Consider the following 19,877-nt stretch of genomic DNA (forward strand, 5'->3'; position numbering starts at 1 on the left):
GGTGTGGTGTGCTGACTGTGGGTGAGGAGGGTGTGGGTGTGCTGACTGTGAGTGGGGAGGGTGTGGGGTGCTGACTGAGTGGGGAGGGTGTGGTGTGCTGATTGTGAGTGGGGAGTGTGTGGGTGTGCTGTGAGTGGGGAGCGTGTGGGTGTGCTGACTGTGAGTGGGGAGGGTGTGGGGTGTGCTGACTGTGAGTGGGGAGCGTGTGGGTGTGCTGACTGTGGGTGGGGAGGGTGTGGTGTGCTGACTGTGAGTGGGGAGGGTGTGGTATGCTGACTGTGAGTGGGGAGGGTGTGGTTTGCTGACTGTGAGTGGGGAGGGTGTGGGGTGTGCTGACTGTGAGTGGGGAGAGTGTGGTGTGCTGACTGTGGGTGGGGAGGGTGTGGTGTGCTGACTGTGGGTGAGGAGGGTGTGGTTTGCTGACTGTGAGTGGGGAGGGTGTGGGGTGAGCTGACTGTGGGTGAGGAGGGTTGGGCTGTGCTGATTGTTAGTGGGGAGTGTGTGGGTGTGCTGACTGTGAGTGGGGAGCGTGTGGGTGTGCTGACTGTGGGTGGGGAGGGTGTGGTGTGCTGACTGTGAGTGGGGAGGGTGTGGTATGCTGACTGTGAGTGGGGAGGGTGTGGTTTGCTGACTGTGGGTGGGGAGGGTGTGGTATGCTGACTGTGAGTGGGAGGGTGTGGTGTGCTGACTGTGAGTGGGGAGGGTGTGGGGTGTGCTGACTGTGAGTGGGGAGGGTGTGGGGTGCTGATTGTGAGTGGGGAGGGTGTGGGTGTGCTGACTGTGAGTGGGGAGTGTGTGGGTGTGTTGACTGTGAGTGAGGAGGGTGTGGTTTGCTGACTGTGAGTGAGGAGGGTGTGGTATGCTGACTGTGGGTGGGGAGGGTGTGGTATGCTGACTGTGAGTGGGGAGGGTGTGGGTGTGCTGACTATGAGTGGGGAGGGTGTGGTTTGCTGACTGTGGGTGGGGACGGTGTGGGGTGTGCTGACTGTGGGTGGGGACGGTGTGGGGTGTGCTGACTGTGAGTGGGGAGGGTGTGGTGTGCTGTGAGTGGGGAGCATGTGGGGTGTGCTGACTGTGAGTGGGGAGGGTGTGGGGTGCTGACTGTGGGTGGGGAGGGTGTGGTGTGCTGACTGTGGGTGGGGAGGGTGTGGTTTGTTGACTGTGAGTGGGGAGGGTGTGGGGTATGCTGACTGTGAGTGGGGAGGGTGTGGTTTGCTGACTGTGAGTGGGGAGGGTGTGGGGTGTGCTGACTGTGGGTGAGGAGGGTGTGGTGTGCTGACTGTGAGTGGGAGGGTGTGGTTTGCTGACTGTGAGTGGGGAGGGTGTGGGGTGTGCTGACTGTGAGTGGGGAGGGTGTGGTGTGCTGACTGTGAGTGGGGAGGGTGTGGGGTGCTGACTGTGGGTGGGGAGGGTGTGGGGTGTGCTGACTGTGAGTGGGGAGGGTGTGGGGTGCTGACTGTGGGTGGGGAGGGTGTGGGGTGGTGACTGTGAGTGGGGAGGGTGTGGGGTGCTGACTGTGGGTGGGGAGGGTGTAGGGTGTGCTGACTGTGGGTGGGGAGGGTGTGGAGTGCTGACTGTGGGTGGGGAGGGTGTGGTGTGCTGACTGTGAGTGGGGAGGGTGTGGGGTGTGCTGACTGTGGGTGGGGAGGGTGTGGGGTATGCTGACTGTGAGTGGGGAGGGTGTGGGGTGCTGACTGTGGGTGGGGAGGGTGTGGGGTGCTGACTGTGAGTGGGGAGGGTGTGGGGTGCTGACTGTGAATTGGAGGAAGCTGGCATTGGCCCTGACTTGGGTTGGAGTTTTTGTCGCCTGGGCTGCCCTGGGGGGGGTTCCACTCTTGTGGCTGGAGCATGGCTGACATGTTTGTGGACAGAATGGAGTTGGGCATTGAATGCTTTAGGCAGCTCTTGGCTCCAGGCAGGATGTGGAGACCTGTCCCAGCGTGGGCAGTTAGGTGTGGGGGGCCTGTGGGGACCACCGTCCGATGTCCCAGGTCTTGGGAGGTGAGTGAAGCCTGCGGAAGCCCACACAGAGCCCTGCTGCACACAGCCCCTGCCTGCGAGGCCCCTGGCCCATGAGGTCTCCGCCCCCCAGGTGGTAATGTTCCATGAATCCTCAAAGCCTGCTCCCCCCCCAAGGCTCTCGCTATGCACCCCCAGAACCCCTTGTTCTTATGGTTTCGCTTCATTCCACACAGAATGCAATGTCTCTCAACCCTAGAAATGAGTGCCCTTGGCTGGGCACCGGGAAGCTCACTCCCTCGGGGGGCAGCGACCCCACTGCCCGTGTTGGGAGCCTCCCTTTGTGCGAAGAGTTCCGGCAGCACAGCAGGTCACGTCCGTACCAACGCCGTTTGGGGTGGCCGGCCCGATGCCTCTCATGAGGCCAGCCAGACCCCCGCCGGATCTCAGGTGGTGCCCCCCATGTTAAATGCAGAACAGACTCCTGAGAAACACCCCCAAAACTGGTTGTGTGGGGTGAGGGATCCTCCAGCGCAGATAGCGTCAGCAGAGGGACTGACCCCGGAATCGGTCACCACACAGACCAGGAGGGCGCACACACTGGCGAGCCAATTGGCTGTGGGTTATGCACGGGAGTCCACAGTTCTCACTGCTCCTGGGCCTTTCTGTGGCTCCAAACCTTCAAGGGCGTAGCACACACAGGTAGCCTTGGGAACAACGGGCCTGCCCTGCGCCCCTGGCGGAATGATCGCATGCAGGGGGAGCAGAGGCCCAGCCGGCCTCCCACACCCACACGGGGCGGCCCGGGCTCGCAGCCTGAGCGCTTGGTCTGCAGCAGCGGGGGTGTGCAGTCAGTTCACCCTCCCTTCCCCAAGCCACTGAGGAAGATGGCCCAGTTCTCGGCGATCATCCAGAGCCAGGCAGATCCAGTCAGGTCCAGCCAGATCCAGTCAGAACCTGTCAGAACCCATTCTCCACTCCCACACATGCTCTAGACCGAGAAACGCAGCCAGTCAGTCAGGTTCTGTTCACACACAAGTGGTTTATGTGATGTTTAAATCAGACGTGAGGAGGCCGCTGCAGAAGCTGCGTTGGGCGCCCCCTGCTGGAGCCGTGTGGCTGAGCCTTCCTCTGGCTGCTGGCCTGGCCTTGGCCTTGGCTTATCAGAAGTTGGTCTTGAAGCAGGGCCAGGAAAGGGACCTGGCACGGAGACTGGGGGAGGTGGGAGGCAGCTGGGCACAGGGCAGGAAGCGTAAGCGTCTGGGTCAGCCTCGTGGTTCGCTTTGCCGTTCCCTTCGCCGGGCCGAGCAAGTCAAACCCTTCAGCCTTTGGCCGCGGACCGTGAGGCCCGGGACCCCACACCAGCACAGACGTTGGACTTCACCTTCCCCAGACACGGCAAGGACGTAAGGACGCCGAGGCCACGCCCCCACCACGAGGCAGCAGGCTGCATTCCCAGTCAGGGGAGGACGGGCTGTGCTGGACACACAGTCTCCTGGAAAACAAGCTTGGGGGGCAGAACCTAAGATAGAAGTCCTGCGCACGGTGATGTGTCTGCTGTCCACACACAGACTGGACCCTAACTGTCCCCTGTGGCTGTGAGCTGTGTGTGGCCATCCCGTGGGGAGGTGAACTCTGTGTAGTCCTCCCATGTAGCTGTGAGCTGTGCATGGCACCCATGACTGGCCCGTGTGGCTGTGAGCTGTGTGTGGCCAACCCATGTACACGTGAGCTGTGGCCATCCGTGTGGAGGTGAACTCTGTGGTCGTCCTGTGTGGATGTGAGCTGTGCATGGCACCCATGACTGGCCCGTGTGGCTGTGAGCTGTGTGTGGCCAACCCATGTACACGTGAGCTGTGGCCATCCGTGTGGAGGTGAACTCTGTGGTCGTCCTGTGTGGATGTGAGCTGTGCGTGGCACCCATGACTGGCCCGTGTGGCTGTGAGCTGTGGTCATCACATGTGGATGAAAGCTGTGGTACCCATGGCTGTCCCATGCAGCTGTGAGCTGTGTGTAGCCATCCCCTGTGGACATGAGCTGTGGCACCTGTGTCCATCTCATGTGGATGGGAGCTGTGGCCTCCCTCCCCCTCTGTGCTCAGAGCATTGAACCTGGGACACCTCGATGCCGAGAATCCTCTGTCTGAAGGTGGGACCATGGCAGAGTAGCGGGAGCCACATCTGCAGACCCCAGGCCCTGGGCTCCCCTCTGCTGCTAGGAGTCATATCTGGCTCAGGAAAATGGGCTCAAAACGGAGCGATTACAGAGGAAGGTGGGCACATGCAGCCACGCCCAGGGCACATCCCATAGTGCCACGCGCTCCGGGCACTCTCCACGGTCTGCGGAGGCTCCTGGGGTGAGGCAGACTGGGGGAAGCACAGCTGGGGTCCAGAGGCCTGGGAGGGGACAGCGCCTCCACCTGGGCTCCTCCCCTCACGGCTGATGCTGCTGCCAGGACGGGTCCAGGGCTCTGGGAGGGGACAGCGCCTCCACCTGGGCTCCTCCCCTCACGGCTGATGCTGCTGCCAGGACGGGTCCAGGGCTCTGGGAGGGGACAGCGCCTCCACCTGGGCTCCTCACGGCTGATGCTGCCGCCAGGACGGGTCCAGGGCTCTGGGAGGGGACAGCACCTCCACCTGGGCTCCTCCCCTCACGGCTGATGCTGCTGCCAGGACGGGTCCAGGGCTCTGGGAGGGGACAGCGCCTCCACCTGGGCTCCTCCCCTCACGGCTGATGCTGCCGCCAGGATGGGTCCAGAGGCCTGGGAGGGGACAGCGCCTCCACCTGGGCTCCTCCCCTCACGGCTGATGCTGCTGCCAGGACGGGTCCAGGGCTCTGGGAGGGGACAGCGCCTCCACCTGGGCTCCTCCCCTCACGGCTGATGCTGCCGCCAGGATGGGTCCAGGGCTCTGGGAGGGGACAGCGCCTCCACCTGGGCTCCTCCCCTCACGGCTGATGCTGCAGCCAGGACGGGTCCAGGGCTCTGGGAGGGGACAGCGCCTCCACCTGGGCTCCTCCCCTCATGGCTGATGCTGCTGCCAGGATGGGTCCAGAGGCCTGGGAGGGGACAGCGCCTCCACCTGGGCTCCTCCCCTCACGGCTGATGCTGCTGCCAGGACGGGTCCAGGGCTCTGGGAGGGGACAGCGCCTCCACCTGGGCTCCTCCCCTCACGGCTGATGCTGCTGCCAGGAGGGGTCCAGGGCTCTGGGAGGGGACAGCGCCTCCACCTGGGCTCCTCCCCTCACGGCTGATGCTGCTGCCAGGACGGGTCCAGGGCTCTGGGAGGGGACAGCGCCTCCACCTGGGCTCCTCCCCTCACGGCTGATGCTGCTGCCAGGACGGGTCCAGGGCTCTGGGAGGGGACAGCGCCTCCACCTGGGCTCCTCCCCTCACGGCTGATGCTGCTGCCAGGACGGGTCCAGGGCTCTGGGAGGGGACAGCGCCTCCACCTGGGCTCCTCCCCTCACGGCTGATGCTGCTGCCAGGAGGGGTCCAGGGCTCTGGGAGGGGACAGCGCCTCCACCTGGGCTCCTCCCCTCACGGCTGATGCTGCTGCCAGGACGGGTCCAGGGCTCTGGGAGGGGACAGCGCCTCCACCTGGGCTCCTCCCCTCACGGCTGATGCTGCTGCCAGGACGGGTCCAGGGCTCTGGGAGGGGACAGCGCCTCCACCTGGGCTCCTCCCCTCACGGCTGATGCTGCTGCCAGGACGGGTCCAGGGCTCTGGGAGGGGACAGCGCCTCCACCTGGGCTCCTCCCCTCACGGCTGATGCTGCTGCCAGGAGGGGTCCAGGGCTCTGGGAGGGGACAGCGCCTCCACCTGGGCTCTTCTCCTCACGGCTGATGCTGCTGCCAGGACGGGTCCAGGGCTCTGGGAGGGGACAGCACCTCCACCTGGGCTCCTCCCCTCACGGCTGATGCTGCCGCCAGGACGGGTCCAGGGCTCTGGGAGGGGACAGCGCCTCCACCTGGGCTCCTCCCCTCACGGCTGATGCTGCCGCCAGGACGGGTCCAGGGCTCTGGGAGGGGACAGCGCCTCCACCTGGGCTCCTCCCCTCACGGCTGATGCTGCCACCAGGAGGGGTCCAGGGCTCTGGGAGGGGACAGCGCCTCCACCTGGGCTCCTCCCCTCACGGCTGATGCTGCCGCCAGGACGGGTCCAGGGCTCTGGGAGGGGACAGCGCCTCCACCTGGGCTCCTCACGGCTGATGCTGCTGCCAGGACGGGTCCAGGGCTCTGGGAGGGGACAGCGCCTCCACCTGGGCTCCTCACGGCTGATGCTGCCGCCAGGACGGGTCCAGGGCTCTGGGAGGGTGTGCCTTGGGCAGATGGGGAAGTTTGGGGACGCCTCTTCCTCTGGAGGCTGCTCCTCAAGAGACTTCAGCTCAGAGTAACCAATGCACCTGTGAGGTCCGAGTGTCCCCATGGAAACCCACGCTGACCTTACCCCCCGCAGGGAGGGTCTGGAGGCGGGGCCTGGGCACTGGGCAGGCCGTAGGCTCCTGGGAGGGTGGGAGGGTCCTGGATGGCAGAGCGGCTTTGCAAGCCGTGCCCTGTCTCATGGCGAGGCGCCCAGCACTGCCCCTGGCTCTGCAGTCCCCACCAGCAAGACGGCCCTGGGCAGATCTGCGAGAAATGCACCCCCACCCAGGTCACCCAGTCTGCAGAACTCAGATCTGCCACTCGCAGGCTGTGCTCCCCTGTCTCGGGTGTGCCATTGCTCTGTCACGGGGAACCGGAGCTCAGGGGGCTTGGGTGGGCACTCAGAGGCGCCTGCTTGGCAGGCAGGGGCGCTGCAGGGAGCAGCCATGAAGAATGACAACACAGCTGAGGCCGAGGAGCCCTGGCCAGGAGGACAGCTGGCCGGTGCTCGAGCGGAAACCCAGGAGGACACAGCGCTGGCAGGCGGGGGACGTTTCCCTAGCGGCTGACCCCACCCCGCCCACGGAGCTGCCCTCTGCACAGTGAGAGGGTGGCGGGGAACGGCTCTCGCTGGGAATGACCAAACATGGCGGTCCTCCGAGGACAGTCCATCCCCTACTGGCATCTAGATCCTACAGGGGCGTGGCTACAGAAAGGGGCCTCCCAGGGGCTGCTTTTCTTTCTCCTTGACAACCTCAGTCTAGCCGCTCTCTGAGTCAGGGAGCATAGGGGGGCGGCTTCTCCCCGGGGAGGAGGGAGGCAGCTGCAGAGCGGGGTGCCGCCTGGGGAGGGCGGCCTGGGCCACAGCTGAGCTGGGAGGGAGGCTGCGTGTCCTCGCACACAGGGAGGCCGGTGCTCGGCTGCAAGGAAACAGAGAGACCCTCAGTCAGCAGGTGCGGCTACTATGGGCCACCTCACCTGGGGCATGCCCACGCCGCACAGCGCCCGCCTCACCAGAGCCCGGAGGGGGCCCCTGGGCACAGCACCGCCTCCGGCACTGCAAGGAGCCGTGTCCTGGGGGTGGTGCTCAAGTACACCCGGGCCCCTCCTGGCAGCCACTGGTCTTTGGGGGCATGGGACGCTCCCTGAGCACTCACATGTCCGACAGTGGGAGGGTCACTCCTGGGTCAGGGTGGCCGGGCCGCGGTGCCACCAGCGGTGTGGTCAGACCTCATGGAGATGCAAAGCCTCCTGTGGGCGGGCCTTGTCCACAGGTGAGACCGCTGAGGGGATTAGGCCTCCGGGCTCGGCTGGGGCTCAGCCCAGGGCCTGCGCTGAGCCCTGGGCTTGCAGCCTGCACAGCCACGTGAGCCATGCAGTAACACGGATCTCGCTCCCTTTCTTTGTACATGGGGTGCATGTGTGTACACACATGTGACCATGCATATGTATATGTCACAATATGCATATATGTGCACATGTGGATGCTGTGTCCGTGTACATACATGCATGCATCTACATGTGACTGTGTGTATATTCTGTGTAGCCATGGCATTCATGTGTGCATTGTGTGTATCGACATGTGACTGTGACTGTGTGTTGTGTTAGTGTATCCCTGGCTGTGTGTGCTCACGTGTGCATGTGTTTGTGTGTATAAGTGCATGTGTGTATGTGTGCATATGTGTTTGTATTTACATGTGATTACACATGTGTATTGTATTAGTGTATCCATGGCTGTGTGTGCTCAAGTGTTCATGTGTTTGTGTGTATATGTGCACACGTGTGTTTGTATCTACATGTGATTGCACATGTATATGTGCTTGTGTACCTGTGGCTGTGTGTGCATATGTGTGTGCACATTGGTCCACCAATCCCACAAGCCAAGACCGTGTTCTTGGAGGGAGACCCCGGACACCCACACGGAGCCACTTCCCTCCCAGCCCGCAGGGCACCACCAGAGCAGGGCTCGTGGTCAGAGTCCAGCCTCAGCTGGGGCCAGGCGGTGCTGTGCCCTGTCCACAGTCTGTGCCCTGCCCTTCAGCCAGACCTGCCTGAGCAGTCACAGGCACCAGACAGGAGGGAGGGGCTGGCAGGACCACGGTGCTCCCCACAGTTGTCCCCAGGGGTAACTGGTGGGACAAGAGCTGGCTACGAGGACTGCGCAGTGCCAGTCAGTATCTGTGCCCAAAGGCTGCCGAGGCAGCACACTGTGTGCTCACGTGGCTGTGCCTCACCATGAAGGATGAGAAGGGCAGGGCTCCCAGGGACAGAGCCCCTCCCTGACGGCACCCCGAGGCGGTGACAGGAAGCCCCTGGGGAGGGCGACGGCCCAAGATGCCTGCCCTGGAGTGACCGCTGCAGTGACCATCTGTAGACACCCTGATCACATCCTAACTCCAGGGAATGCTCCTTCCCAGGTCACAGAAACGGGGACTCGCCTCCCCCCCCCCCAGCCAGGCCTCTCCCAGGGTCAGGAGTCGCCCACAGCCCCAGTGTCCCCAGGAGGCCCCGCCTCCACAGCACAGGCAGCGGGCACACCTGGTGCACCTGCTCCTCCTGCAAACTTCAGAGGCGGGAGCCTGGCTTCACCTTCAAGGTGAGCAGAGGAAACCAAGACCTGAGAGAAGGGCCCTGTCCTCCTGGTGGGGCTCCAATGACAGGGCCAGGGTCTCGCCTCCCCCAGCCCATAGCACTGCCCAGCCCCACAGAGCAGAGGGGGCTGCACCCTGCCCCCACCTGGCTGCTCCCTGTCAGGTCTCCAACCCGGGCTCCCTCTGGCTGAGAGTGGGGCTGGGGTAGGGCTACACACATGAACCATCCCCTCTGTCAGCCAGGCTAACCTCCTGCCAACCACCGGCCCCGTCGTCCTTCAGAGCAAGTGGCCCTGTGTGTTTCACCCTCTGCCTGCTGCTGGGCTACACAGGTCACCGACCAGAGCTCCCTGCATGGCACAACACTGCTTCCACCGCCAGAGGACAGGGGAGAGAGCCTGGCACCGGGCACGGCGTGGGCAGAGCCTCTCCAGCCCAGGATGCCTGGACTTGTGCAGGCCAGGAGTGCCCGTCGGGCACCCCCCACAGAGGAGAACTGGCCATGAATGTCCAAAGTGCCGGGTCCAGAGAAGTGCTATTTTACCCACAACATCCTAGAGGCACATAACGAAGCAGCTGCAGCCAGGGGTGGACATAAAAGGGCCACATGCCCACTCTTGAGCAGACCACAGCTTCCCAGTGCCCACCACCAGACCACGGCCTCCCAGCATCCACCACGCAGACCATGGCCTCTAGCGTCCACTGCAGAGAACACAGCCTCCCAGTGTCCATTGCAGAAAACACAGCCTCCCAGTGTCCACCACACAAACCACGGCCTCCCAGTGTCCACTGCACAGACCATGGCCTCCCAGTGTCCACTGCACAGACCATGAACTCCCAGTATCCACCACACAGACTACTGCCTCCCAGTGTCCACTGCACAGACCATGGCCTCCAAGTGTCCACTGCACAGACCATGAACTCCCAGTGTCCACTGCAAAGACCACAGCCTCCCAGTGTCCACCACACAAACCACGGCCTCCCAGTGTCCACTGCACAGACCATGGCCTCCCAGTGTCCACTGCACAGACCATGGCCTCCCAGTGTCCACTGCACAGACCATGGCCTCCCAGTGTCCACCGCACAAACCCAGCCTCCCAGTGTCCACTGCACAGACCATGGCCTCCAAGTGTCCACTGCACAGACCATGAACTCCCAGTGTCCACTGCATAGACCACAGCCTCCCAGTGTCCACTGTGCAGACCATGGACTCCCAGGGCCCTCCTCCCAGTGTGCAAGGTCTTGCTGCTGCTCTGGGTTGAATTCTGCACGTTGGACATCGGCAACTTCACACGGCAAAGCGGTCTGTGCTCAGGGACACCCAGGCGCCCTGGCCTCCTGCTCTGGCTGGCGTGGAGATCTCATGGAACGCAAGGTGATCTCCAGGGCCATGGCACAAAGACCCCAAAATGTCAGTTTGGGTCACTTCAGCCACCCCTCCCAGGTTCCCCTGAGCTCCTCGCCAGCCAGGGTGGGCTGGGCCTCCCAGGCTCACCTGCACCCGCCAGGGAGGCCCAGGTCCACAGCCTCCTCCAACACCAGCCCCTCCCAACCAGCAGTAGCGAGGTCCTACCTGGAGAGGCAGAGGGAAGGACGAGCAGCTTGGGAGAGCGGGTGGCGAGCAGAAGCCGGTGTAGGCCAGGAGCTGCTGGGCAGGGTTATACAGCATCTGGGGTGGGGAGGATGGGCCGTAGGCCAGCTGGGACAGAGGCACCTGCCAAGAGGACAGACAGGCAGTTGGCTGACCGCTGCCCCACTGAGACCCAGCCCACTAAAGAGGGAGCAGCCTGCACCCTGGCCACACCAAGGGAGCCCAAGGCCTCCATGGCTTCACCGTCTCCTTCCTGATAGGAAACCATGGAGAAGAAAGGGGCCAGGCTGGCACCGTGGCTCAACAGGCTAATCCTCCGCCTAGCGGCGTCGGCACACCGGGTTCTAGTCCTGGTTGGGGTGCCGGATTCTGTCCCGGTTGCCCCTCTTCCAGGCCAGCTCTCTGCTGTGGCCCGGGAGTGCAGTGGAGGATGGCCCAGGTACTTGGGCCCTGTACCCCATGGGCCCTGCACCCCATGGGAGAGCAGGAGAAGCACCTGGCTCCTGCCTTCGGATCAGTGTGGTGCGCCGGCCACAGCGCACCGGCCGCGGCGACCACTGGAGGGTGAACCAACGGCAAAGGAAGACCTTTCTCTCTGTCTCTCACTCTGCCTGTCAAAAAAAAAAAAAAAAGAAAAGAAAAAAAGAAAGGGGCCGGACACGGGGCAGGAGCCCAGGCAAGGTCCCATGTCCCCAGCAGTGTCCACTGCACAGACCACAGTCTCCCAGTGTCCACCACACAGACCATGGCCTCCCAGTGTCCACTGCACAGACCATGGCTTCCCAGTGTCCACCGCACAAACCCAGCCTCCCAGTGTCCACTGCACAGACCACGGTCTCCCAGTGTCCACCACACAGACCATGGCCTCCCAGTGTCCACTGCACAGACCATGGCCTCCCAGTGTCCACTGCACAGACCACGGCCTCCCAGTATCCACTGCACAGACCATGGCCTCCCAGTGTCCACCGCACAAACCCAGCCTCCCAGTGTCCACCGCACAGACCATGGCCTCCCAGTGTCCACCGCACAAACCCAGCCTCCCAGTGTCCACTGCAGACCACGGCCTCCCAGTGTCCACTGCACAGACCATGGCCTCCCAGTGTCCACTGCACAGACCATGGCCTCCCAGTGTCCACCGCACAAACCCAGCCTCCCAGTGTCCACTGCACAGACCACGGTCTCCCAGTGTCCACTGCACAGACCACAGTCTCCCAGTGTCCACTGCACAGACCATGGCCTCCCAGTGTCCACCACACAAACCCAGCCTCCCAGTGTCCACTGCAGACCACGGCCTCCACAGCCAGGAACCCCGCAGGCTGAGGCAGCAAAGCTACGGGAGCCTCCGGCTGGAGTAGGGGTTCTGGGCGAGAGAGGATAGGCAGGCAGGGGTCTACGGGGCCTCCAGGCACGCGGGGTGGACAGCACCCAAGATTAGAGTGCTCGCACACAGGGCGCCCTCACGGCGGCTGTTTCTTAACTGGGCACGGGGCCCTGCCCATCAGGGCTCAGCTGTGGGCACGGCTCTCAGTTGACACAGGCCTCAGTTCCCCCACCGCGGGGGCAGGCGCCACTCACCATGTCCTTGAAGGCACCCAGGACGGCGGCCGTGACAATGCCCAGGAGCAGGCCCAAGACGTTCAGCGTCGCAGAGGCCCAGAGCAGTCGGTACAGGTGGACCACGTCCTGGCAGCCACGCACGCCCACAAACTCGTAGTAGGTGGGCGGGTGCCCTGCGCTGCACATGGTGGGGTGGGGAGGAATGGCCGCGTCAGCCCCTGGGCTGGGCAGGGTCGGCACTGAGTCTTGAGGGCCTGGGGAGAGGCCTCTGCACTTGAGACAGCAGAGTGAGGGGCAGGCCTGGGACCACCCACTCCACCTGGCTCACAGGTGAGCAGCAAATGGGGCCTCTGCGGATGGCAGCAGGGGGCTGACGGCCCGGCTCAGCCGCCTCCGTCTTGTCTCCCAGCAGCGACACCAGCGAGGGCTCGGTGCCCGCACTGGGAAAGGAGTCAAGGTCACAGGCGGAGGGGTCCTCAAACCCCTGCCCTGAGGGGGTCAATGCTGGGGGCAGGCTGGGGGCTCTCCCAGGCATGTGATGGCCAGGGGCTGGCCAGGTTTGATTGCTTCCCCAGCACATACTGGCTGTGTGCCCTTGGACCCAGTGAAATGGACCCAGTGTCACTGTTGATGCAGGTGCTGCCAGGGGGGAGGGGCAGCAGGAGGGAAGGGGGTGGCCCAGGGGTGGGCGCTGTGTGCAGGTGTGCATTACCTGTTGCAGGTGTAGAGGTCACAGCAGTAGCAGGTGTTGCTCCTCACCCTCAGCTGGCACTTGCCACTCAATGAGTGACAGGTGACCTGAGGACAGAGACCCGGGCAGTTGCATCCCTGAGTGCTCACAGCCCCGTCCCCACCCTGATGGGCCAGGACCCAGCTGCTTGGCCCAGCCAGTCCTCAGCGCTGTTCCTGACCTCCCTGGTTCCAGGAGCAGCCGGTGGGGGCGACAGGACCCCCCTCAGGAATTCGCCATGATTGAGTCCGGCTCAGCCATAGGAAGGGCGGCTGGGGGTCGTGGGCCTGGTCTGAGAGGCCCTGTTAACCACAGTCCCGAGAACACTGAAGGAAGTCCCCACCTCTCCATGGCCCAGGAGCGGGGGGAGGCAGCCTGAGCCGCACTGAAAACAGGTCCCCTGCCCCCTCCCACAGGGCTGCGAGGCCTGGTTGGCCTTGGGAAGAGACCCTGGCCAGCAGCAGAGGCCATGCAGGCCCTCGCCCAGACGTGCCTCTCTGCAGCGTCTCTGCGGGGTCCGGAACGAGCACAGGGGTGTTAGCACCGCCGCTGTCCAGAAAGCCGCTGGGCACTGGTGTGCGACAGCCAGCCAGGGCAGCCGCGTGTCACAGGAGCAAACGATCCACAGCTGTGGTCCCAAAGCCAGCAGGGACGATCAGGTGTGGAGAGCCAGGGACCCAGAAACCAGGGGATCAGGGCAAAGCCACGGCGTGCAGAACCGCTGGACCAGCACACTCAGACGCCCACGGAGGGCACGGCAGCGCGTTCGCCGGGTGGAGCCAGGCCTCACCTCTGTCTGGTAGACGTCGTACAGGTACCCTGCCCCACTGGAGTAGAACTGGCACCTGCCCGCGGTGAGCGGCCTCAGCTCCTGGGGAAAGACACACGGTCCAGAGTGGCCAGACCTGATCCCACCTGCTCAGAACCCACGGCGGAGAGGCCAGCAGCAGCCAGAGCCTGCACATGGGGAAGAGCTGCCCAGCTCCTCTGGGGACAGCCGGGCCGCTTGTCCAGCCCGCTGTGGCTGGCCGGACACAGCCCTGTCCATCCACACAGGAAGGGGAGGGCTGTTAGACGGTTGGACGGCATCTGTGCAGCTCTACGCCATGGACACCATGGCTCTCGCCTCTTCCTAAAAGCACAATAGTTTCCCTTCTAGGAAGGGAGCAGGAAGAGCTAATTCCTTCATCCATCAAACTAGCCAAGTGTCCACCCGCCCACCCAGACATCTCACCGTCCCCCCACTCAGTCATCTACAGGTTCACCCATCCACACACACATCTCTGTTCACCATCCATTCCTCCTTCCTTCCAGCCACCCCCATCCATCCAGCCAGCCAGCCAGCCATCCACTCAGCCATGCCCCTATCAATGGCCCCCATCCAACTGCGCTGACTTGGTTATGAGTTCATGTGGCCCCAAAGTCTTACATTAATGGACAGCAGGTTATATCAGCAGCCAATCCATTAAGGGAGGAGCTGATCTGATTAGGGCATCTGGAGAGTGGGCCCAGGGCCCCGGTCCTTGGGACCACCCTCCGAAGGGCGCTCTCTGAGAGGGTCGGCTATGAAAGCTGAGTGAGGCCCAGCCCCCTCCCCTCCCTTCCACTCCCCCACCGCCTCGCCGTGCGGCCATTTCTCTGCAAACACTTCCCACTGCAGCCAGCTTCGCAAGGCCACCCACTCTGTGCACCTCGAAACTGCGACCCAGAATAAACCTGCTCCCCTGCCAAGCACCGCTCCCTGGGTATTGCAACTCAAGTGGCAAGAGCTGGCGACGCACCCACTGCCCACCGCCCATCCCAGGGCTCCAGATAGTGGCCCTTGCTGCAAGCGAGCCACAGAGCAGTGCAGGGGGCAGGCCGACCCGTGGCCGAGGGCAGCGGGGCGCACAGGAGCTGTGGGGCCCAGCACCTACGCTTAGTCTCATGTCTGCGTTAGTTCTGCTTCTTGGAGCACTCCTGCCTTGATCTAAGGAAAGAGTGGAAAAGTTGTGGGGACACTGGCGACACAAGAGGACCGCCGTCACCTGCTCCTGCCTCCTGCAGCCACCGCCGTGGGCACCACAGGGCAGCCAGGTCCCCGGGGACACCGCAGGGGGAAAACAGAGCCAAATATCTGCCCTGTGTGTTTGTCTTTCCCTGGACAAGACCGTGGTGGTGCTGAGGTCAGCGTGTGTCCACCTGAGCGGCGGGCTCTGGCCATCTTGGGATGTCTATGCCCTTGACGGTGGCTATTCAGGCAGGGACAGGGCCCAACCCAGCAGAAACTGACTCGGAACAGGACAGCCCCTCCTCCACGCAGCATGGCCAGGCCTGCTGCAGTGTCCTGCTAACTGAGTGAGGGCCACGGGAGAGGCCCAGGTCCCCTGCATTGTCCTCCGTGGAGCTGCTGTACCTCTGCTCTTCCCACCAGGGGACGCAGCCAACTTCTTGAGCATCAAAGCCAGGGGGGTTGCGAAGAGCAGCAGGTGCCTCCACCTGCACCCCACCTGGTGCCCACACCCCTCGGGCAGGTTGCTGTGTTGTCCACTCATGGCCACAGCTGGGCAAAGGGCTGCCTGGGGGCCACTCAGCAGCAGCACCACCACCTCCTGTGTGGCTTGGAGAAGGCCCCGGGAGACCAGTGGCAGACACACATGCTCACCTGGGGACCTCAGCCCACAGGCCTCAAAGTTGGCTGGCGCCAGGCGCCAGCAGCCCAGCCCTCCCAGTGACCAGGCGAGGGCAGCACCTCTCATGTGGACTCCACCAGGCTCCGGCTCTGGGGGATGAAGGCCCCCAGGCCCGCACTGGCTCTGGCTCCAGCTCCTGCCCTGGGTCAGAGGTGCTGCCCCACTGCAGCCATACCACCCCATCCAGCATCAGTGCCCAGGGAATCCAGCCGGCCCCATCTGACAGCTCTCACAGCTCTCTCCCGACCTGTTCACAGCGGTGCCAGTGCCTGTGCCCTGTGACCCAGAAAGCTCGAAGCTCTGAGCCGTGACTTGCTGCCCGGTCTGGATGTGGTCCCTGGGAGGTCACCCTCACGCCTCGCTGGCCTGCCCAGGACTACGCCTGCCTCAGGCTCTGGCGACGGCGGCCCCAGGGGTTTCTGTAAATCGGTCTCCCCAGACAGGACGCCGGGGCTGGGCTGCGTTTTCTGCCCCACACCTGCCACCTGAGCAGGACGAGGTAATTCTCAGTTTGAACTGGGTGTGACCAGCAAGCTTGGTTTTGAATTTACAGTGAGACTGGAAGCACATGTCTCCAGGGAAGCCACACCACCTCTGGGTGACCCAGAGAGGGGCCCCCCCTTCCTCCAGGGTCTCAGGGCATTCCGTGTGGCCCTGGGAAATCCCCTGACTGTCAGCACACCCCCCGTCACCTGGCTGAGATCCCGTGTGGCTCTGTGGGTCCTCCAACAGTCAGCACATCCCCCGTCACCTGGCTGAGATCCCGTGTGGCTCTGTGGGTCCTCCAACAGTCAGCACATCCCCCCGTCGCCTGGCTGAGATCCCGTGTAGTTCTGTGGATCCTCCAACAGTCAGCACACACACACACACACACCTGTCACCCAGCTGAGATTCGTGTGGCTCTGTGGATCCTAAAACAGTCAGCACCCCCCGTCACCTGGCTGAGATCCCGTGTGGCTCTGTGGATCCTCCAACAGTCAGCACATCCCCCTGTCACTCGGCTGAGATTCATGTGGCTCTGTGGATCCTCCAACAGTCAGCACATCCCCCCATCACCCGGCTGAGATCCCGTGTGGCTCTTTGGATCCTCCAACAGTCAGTACACACACACACGCCTGTCACCCGGCTGAGATGCCATGTGGCTCTGTGGATCCTCCAACAGTCAGCACACACACACACACACACCCCCATCACCTGGCTGAGATCCCATGTGGCTCTGTGGATCCTCCAACAGTCAGCACACACACACAGCCCTGTCACCTGGCTGAGATCCCGTGTGGCTCTGTGGATCCTCCAACAGTCAGCACACACACACCCCTGTCACCCGGCTGAGATCCTGTGTGGCTCTGTGGATCCTCCAATAGTCAGCACACACACACACACACACCTGTCACCTGGCTGAGATCCCGTGTGGCTCTGTGGATCCTCCAACAGTCAGCATATCCCCCTGTTACCCAGCTGAGATCCCATGTGGCTCTGTGAATCCTCCAACAGTCAGCACACACACACACACCGTCACCCGGCTAAGATCCTGTGTGGCTCTGTGGATCCTCCAACAGTCAGCACATCCCCCTGTCTCCTGGCTGAGATCCTGTGTGGCTCTGTGGATCCTACAACAGTCAGCACACACACACACACACATACCTGTCACCTGGCTGAGATCCCGTGTGGCTCTGTGGATCCTCCAACAGTCAGCACATCCCCCTGTCACCCGGCTGAGATCCTGTGTGGCTCTGTGGATCCTCCAACAGTCAGCATACCCCCCTGTCACCCGGCTGAGATCCCGTGTGGCTCTGTGGATCCTCCAACAGTCGGCACACACACATACACACACCCGTCACCTGGCTGAGATCCCGTGTGGCTCTGTGGATCCTACAACAGTCAGCACATCCCCCTGTCACCCGGCTGAGATCCCGTGTGGCTCTGTGGATCCTCCAACAGTCAGCACATCCCCCTGTCACCCGGCTGAGATCCCATGTGGCTCTGTGGATCCTAAAACAGTCAGCACACACACACACCCCATCCCCCGGCTGAGATCCCGTGTGGCTCTGTGGATCCTCCAACAGTCAGCACACCCCCCTGTCACCTGGCTGAGATCCCGTGTGGCTCTGTGGATCCTCCAACAGCCAGCACACACATACCCCATCACCCGGCTGAGATCCCGTGTGGCTCTTTGGATCCTCCAACAGTCAGCACACACACACAGCCCTGTCACCTGGCTGAGATCCCGTGTGGCTCTGTGGATCCTCCAACAGTCAGCACACACATAGCCCGTCACCCGGCTGAGATCCCGTGTGGCTCTTTGGATCCTCCAACAGTCAGTACACACACACACGCCTGTCACCCGGCTGAGATCCCGTGTGGCTCTGTGGATCCTCCAACAGTCAGCACACCCCCTCCCCCGTCACCCAGCTGAGATCCCATGTGGCTCTGTGGATCCTCCAACAGCCAGCACACCCCCCTGTCACCTGGCTGAGATCCCGTGTGGCTCTGTGGGTCCTCCAACAGCCAGCACACACACACACACATACCCCGTCACCTGGCTGAGATCCCGTGTGGCTCTGTGGATCCTCCAACAGCCAGCACACACACACCCGTCACCTGGCTGAGATCCCGTGTGGCTCTGTGGATCCTCCAACAGTCAGCACACACACACACACCCTGTCACCTGGCTGAGATCCCATGTGGCTCTGTGGATCCTCCAACAGGCAGCACACACACACCCCGTTACCCGGCTGAGATCCCATGTGGCTCTGTGGGTCCTCCAACAGGCAGCACACACACACCCCGTTACCCGGCTGAGATCCCATGTGGCTCTGTGGATCCTCCAACAGGCAGCACACACACACCCCGTTACCCGGCTGAGATCCCGTGTGGCTCTGTGGGTCCTCCAACAGTCAGCACACACACACACACACACACACACCCCGTCACCTGGCTGAGATCCCGTGTGGCTCTGTGGATCCCCCAACAGTCAGCACACACACACACACCCCTGTCACCTGGCTGAGATCCCGTGTGGCTCTGTGGGTCCTCCAACACTCAGCACACACACACACACACACCCCGTCACCTGGCTGAGATCCCGTGTGACTCTGTGGATCCTCCAACAGTCAGCATGCACCCGACTGTCTGCTCCAGCCGAGCCCTGCCTGTGCACAGCAGGTGCAGCCCTGGCTGCTGCAGGCTTTGTACGTGACTTCTCTGGGCCACAGGCCTAACCCCAGTGTGGTCTCCCGCTGCCCCTTCTCAGAGAAAGCCACCTTGACCACCCCCCACTCCTGCGGTGTGCCCAGCCCCAGCAGGGCCTCTGTGGGTGACCGTGGAAGCCAGGACGCCACACTCTCTGAGGTCAGCGAGATGCAGGAGCTGCCCCCTAGCTGCGACTCCACTCAAAGCTCAGCGAGGCATTTCTGGGCATGCAGAGGCCACCCCGGCTGGAACCGGCAGCCTGGCCGCAGCCACAGCCTCATTTCCTGTTTCTCTAGTGTTGAGCCGTGAGTCTGCCTGGCCCCACTGGGCAGCAAGACAGGGTTAATCCCCAGGGACTCTCCTGCCAGTCCACACTCCCCCAGCCAGTGCCGCCAGCTGGGAGCAGGGAGCCTGACTCGAACTTGGGGAAGTTTACTCTGTGCCTGCCACTCGCTGAATCTGCTCACTGGGGCAGCAAGACTGTCTGAGGGAGGAGGCAGCCAGGGCTTTCCTGCTTGGGGACAGACCTCGACCTCACTGTGAAGGTGACAGTATGTGTACACACATGCATATATTCACACATGTAATCACACACATGTACACACATGAACATGCACAGCTTGCAGAGGCGCACGCTGTGTCCCATGGCAGTGGGTGGGCCTTGGGGCAGGGACCCTTTCCATCAGGAAAAAGGAGGTTTGGGTGTGCCCACCTCACGAGAAACCAGCGAGGGTAGACAGGAAGAGCTGGTAGAACATGCACACACATGCAGGCACAATGCATGCATATCTGTGCATGTGTACACACGTGCACACACGTGCACACAATATGTGCACACGCACACATGTAAGCATGTGCTGTGCTCACAAGCATGAGTGCATGTGTGTATATGTAAACGTGCACACAGAAAGCACACACACACGAGCCCTGCACACTGCACACATGCATACAGGAACACACGCCCCCACACATGTATGCACCATCTTCAAAGCCACTTTGCCGCAAACAGTAGGGGCACCCCAGCTGGAACCCATGTGGTTAGCCTGACTGCTGGCAGGCGGCGGGAGCCCCGGGCACATTTCTCCCCACCCCCGCCTTCAGCCAATCAGGTACACTGCTCCCGGGTGTGGCCCAGGCCCACCTGGAAAGCTGCCCTAGCTATGTGACCTTCAAGCTGACTGGAGAGGCACATTGGCACCAGTGCCAGTTCTGTCCTGTAGTTA

General features: G+C 62.8%; 1 protein-coding gene across 1 annotated transcript in view; it reads right to left on the bottom strand.

Moving 5' to 3' along the window:
• Positions 1-7,097: 7,097 nt before the first annotated feature.
• Positions 7,098-19,877, bottom strand: part of TMEM255B (transmembrane protein 255B) — a 34,917-nt gene continuing 22,137 nt past the window's right edge. The window contains exons 5-9 of the mRNA XM_062195554.1: positions 13,581-13,661; positions 12,773-12,858; positions 12,079-12,238; positions 10,486-10,626; positions 7,098-7,241 (exon numbers count right to left, since the gene is read on the bottom strand). Coding sequence (XP_062051538.1) covers positions 7,098-7,241; positions 10,486-10,626; positions 12,079-12,238; positions 12,773-12,858; positions 13,581-13,661 — 612 coding nt within the window. The remainder of the gene's footprint in view (positions 7,242-10,485; positions 10,627-12,078; positions 12,239-12,772; positions 12,859-13,580; positions 13,662-19,877) is intronic.

The sequence above is a fragment of the Lepus europaeus genome, chromosome 6 (assembly GCF_033115175.1).
Source record: "Lepus europaeus isolate LE1 chromosome 6, mLepTim1.pri, whole genome shotgun sequence".
Classification (NCBI taxonomy): Eukaryota; Metazoa; Chordata; class Mammalia; order Lagomorpha; family Leporidae; genus Lepus; species Lepus europaeus.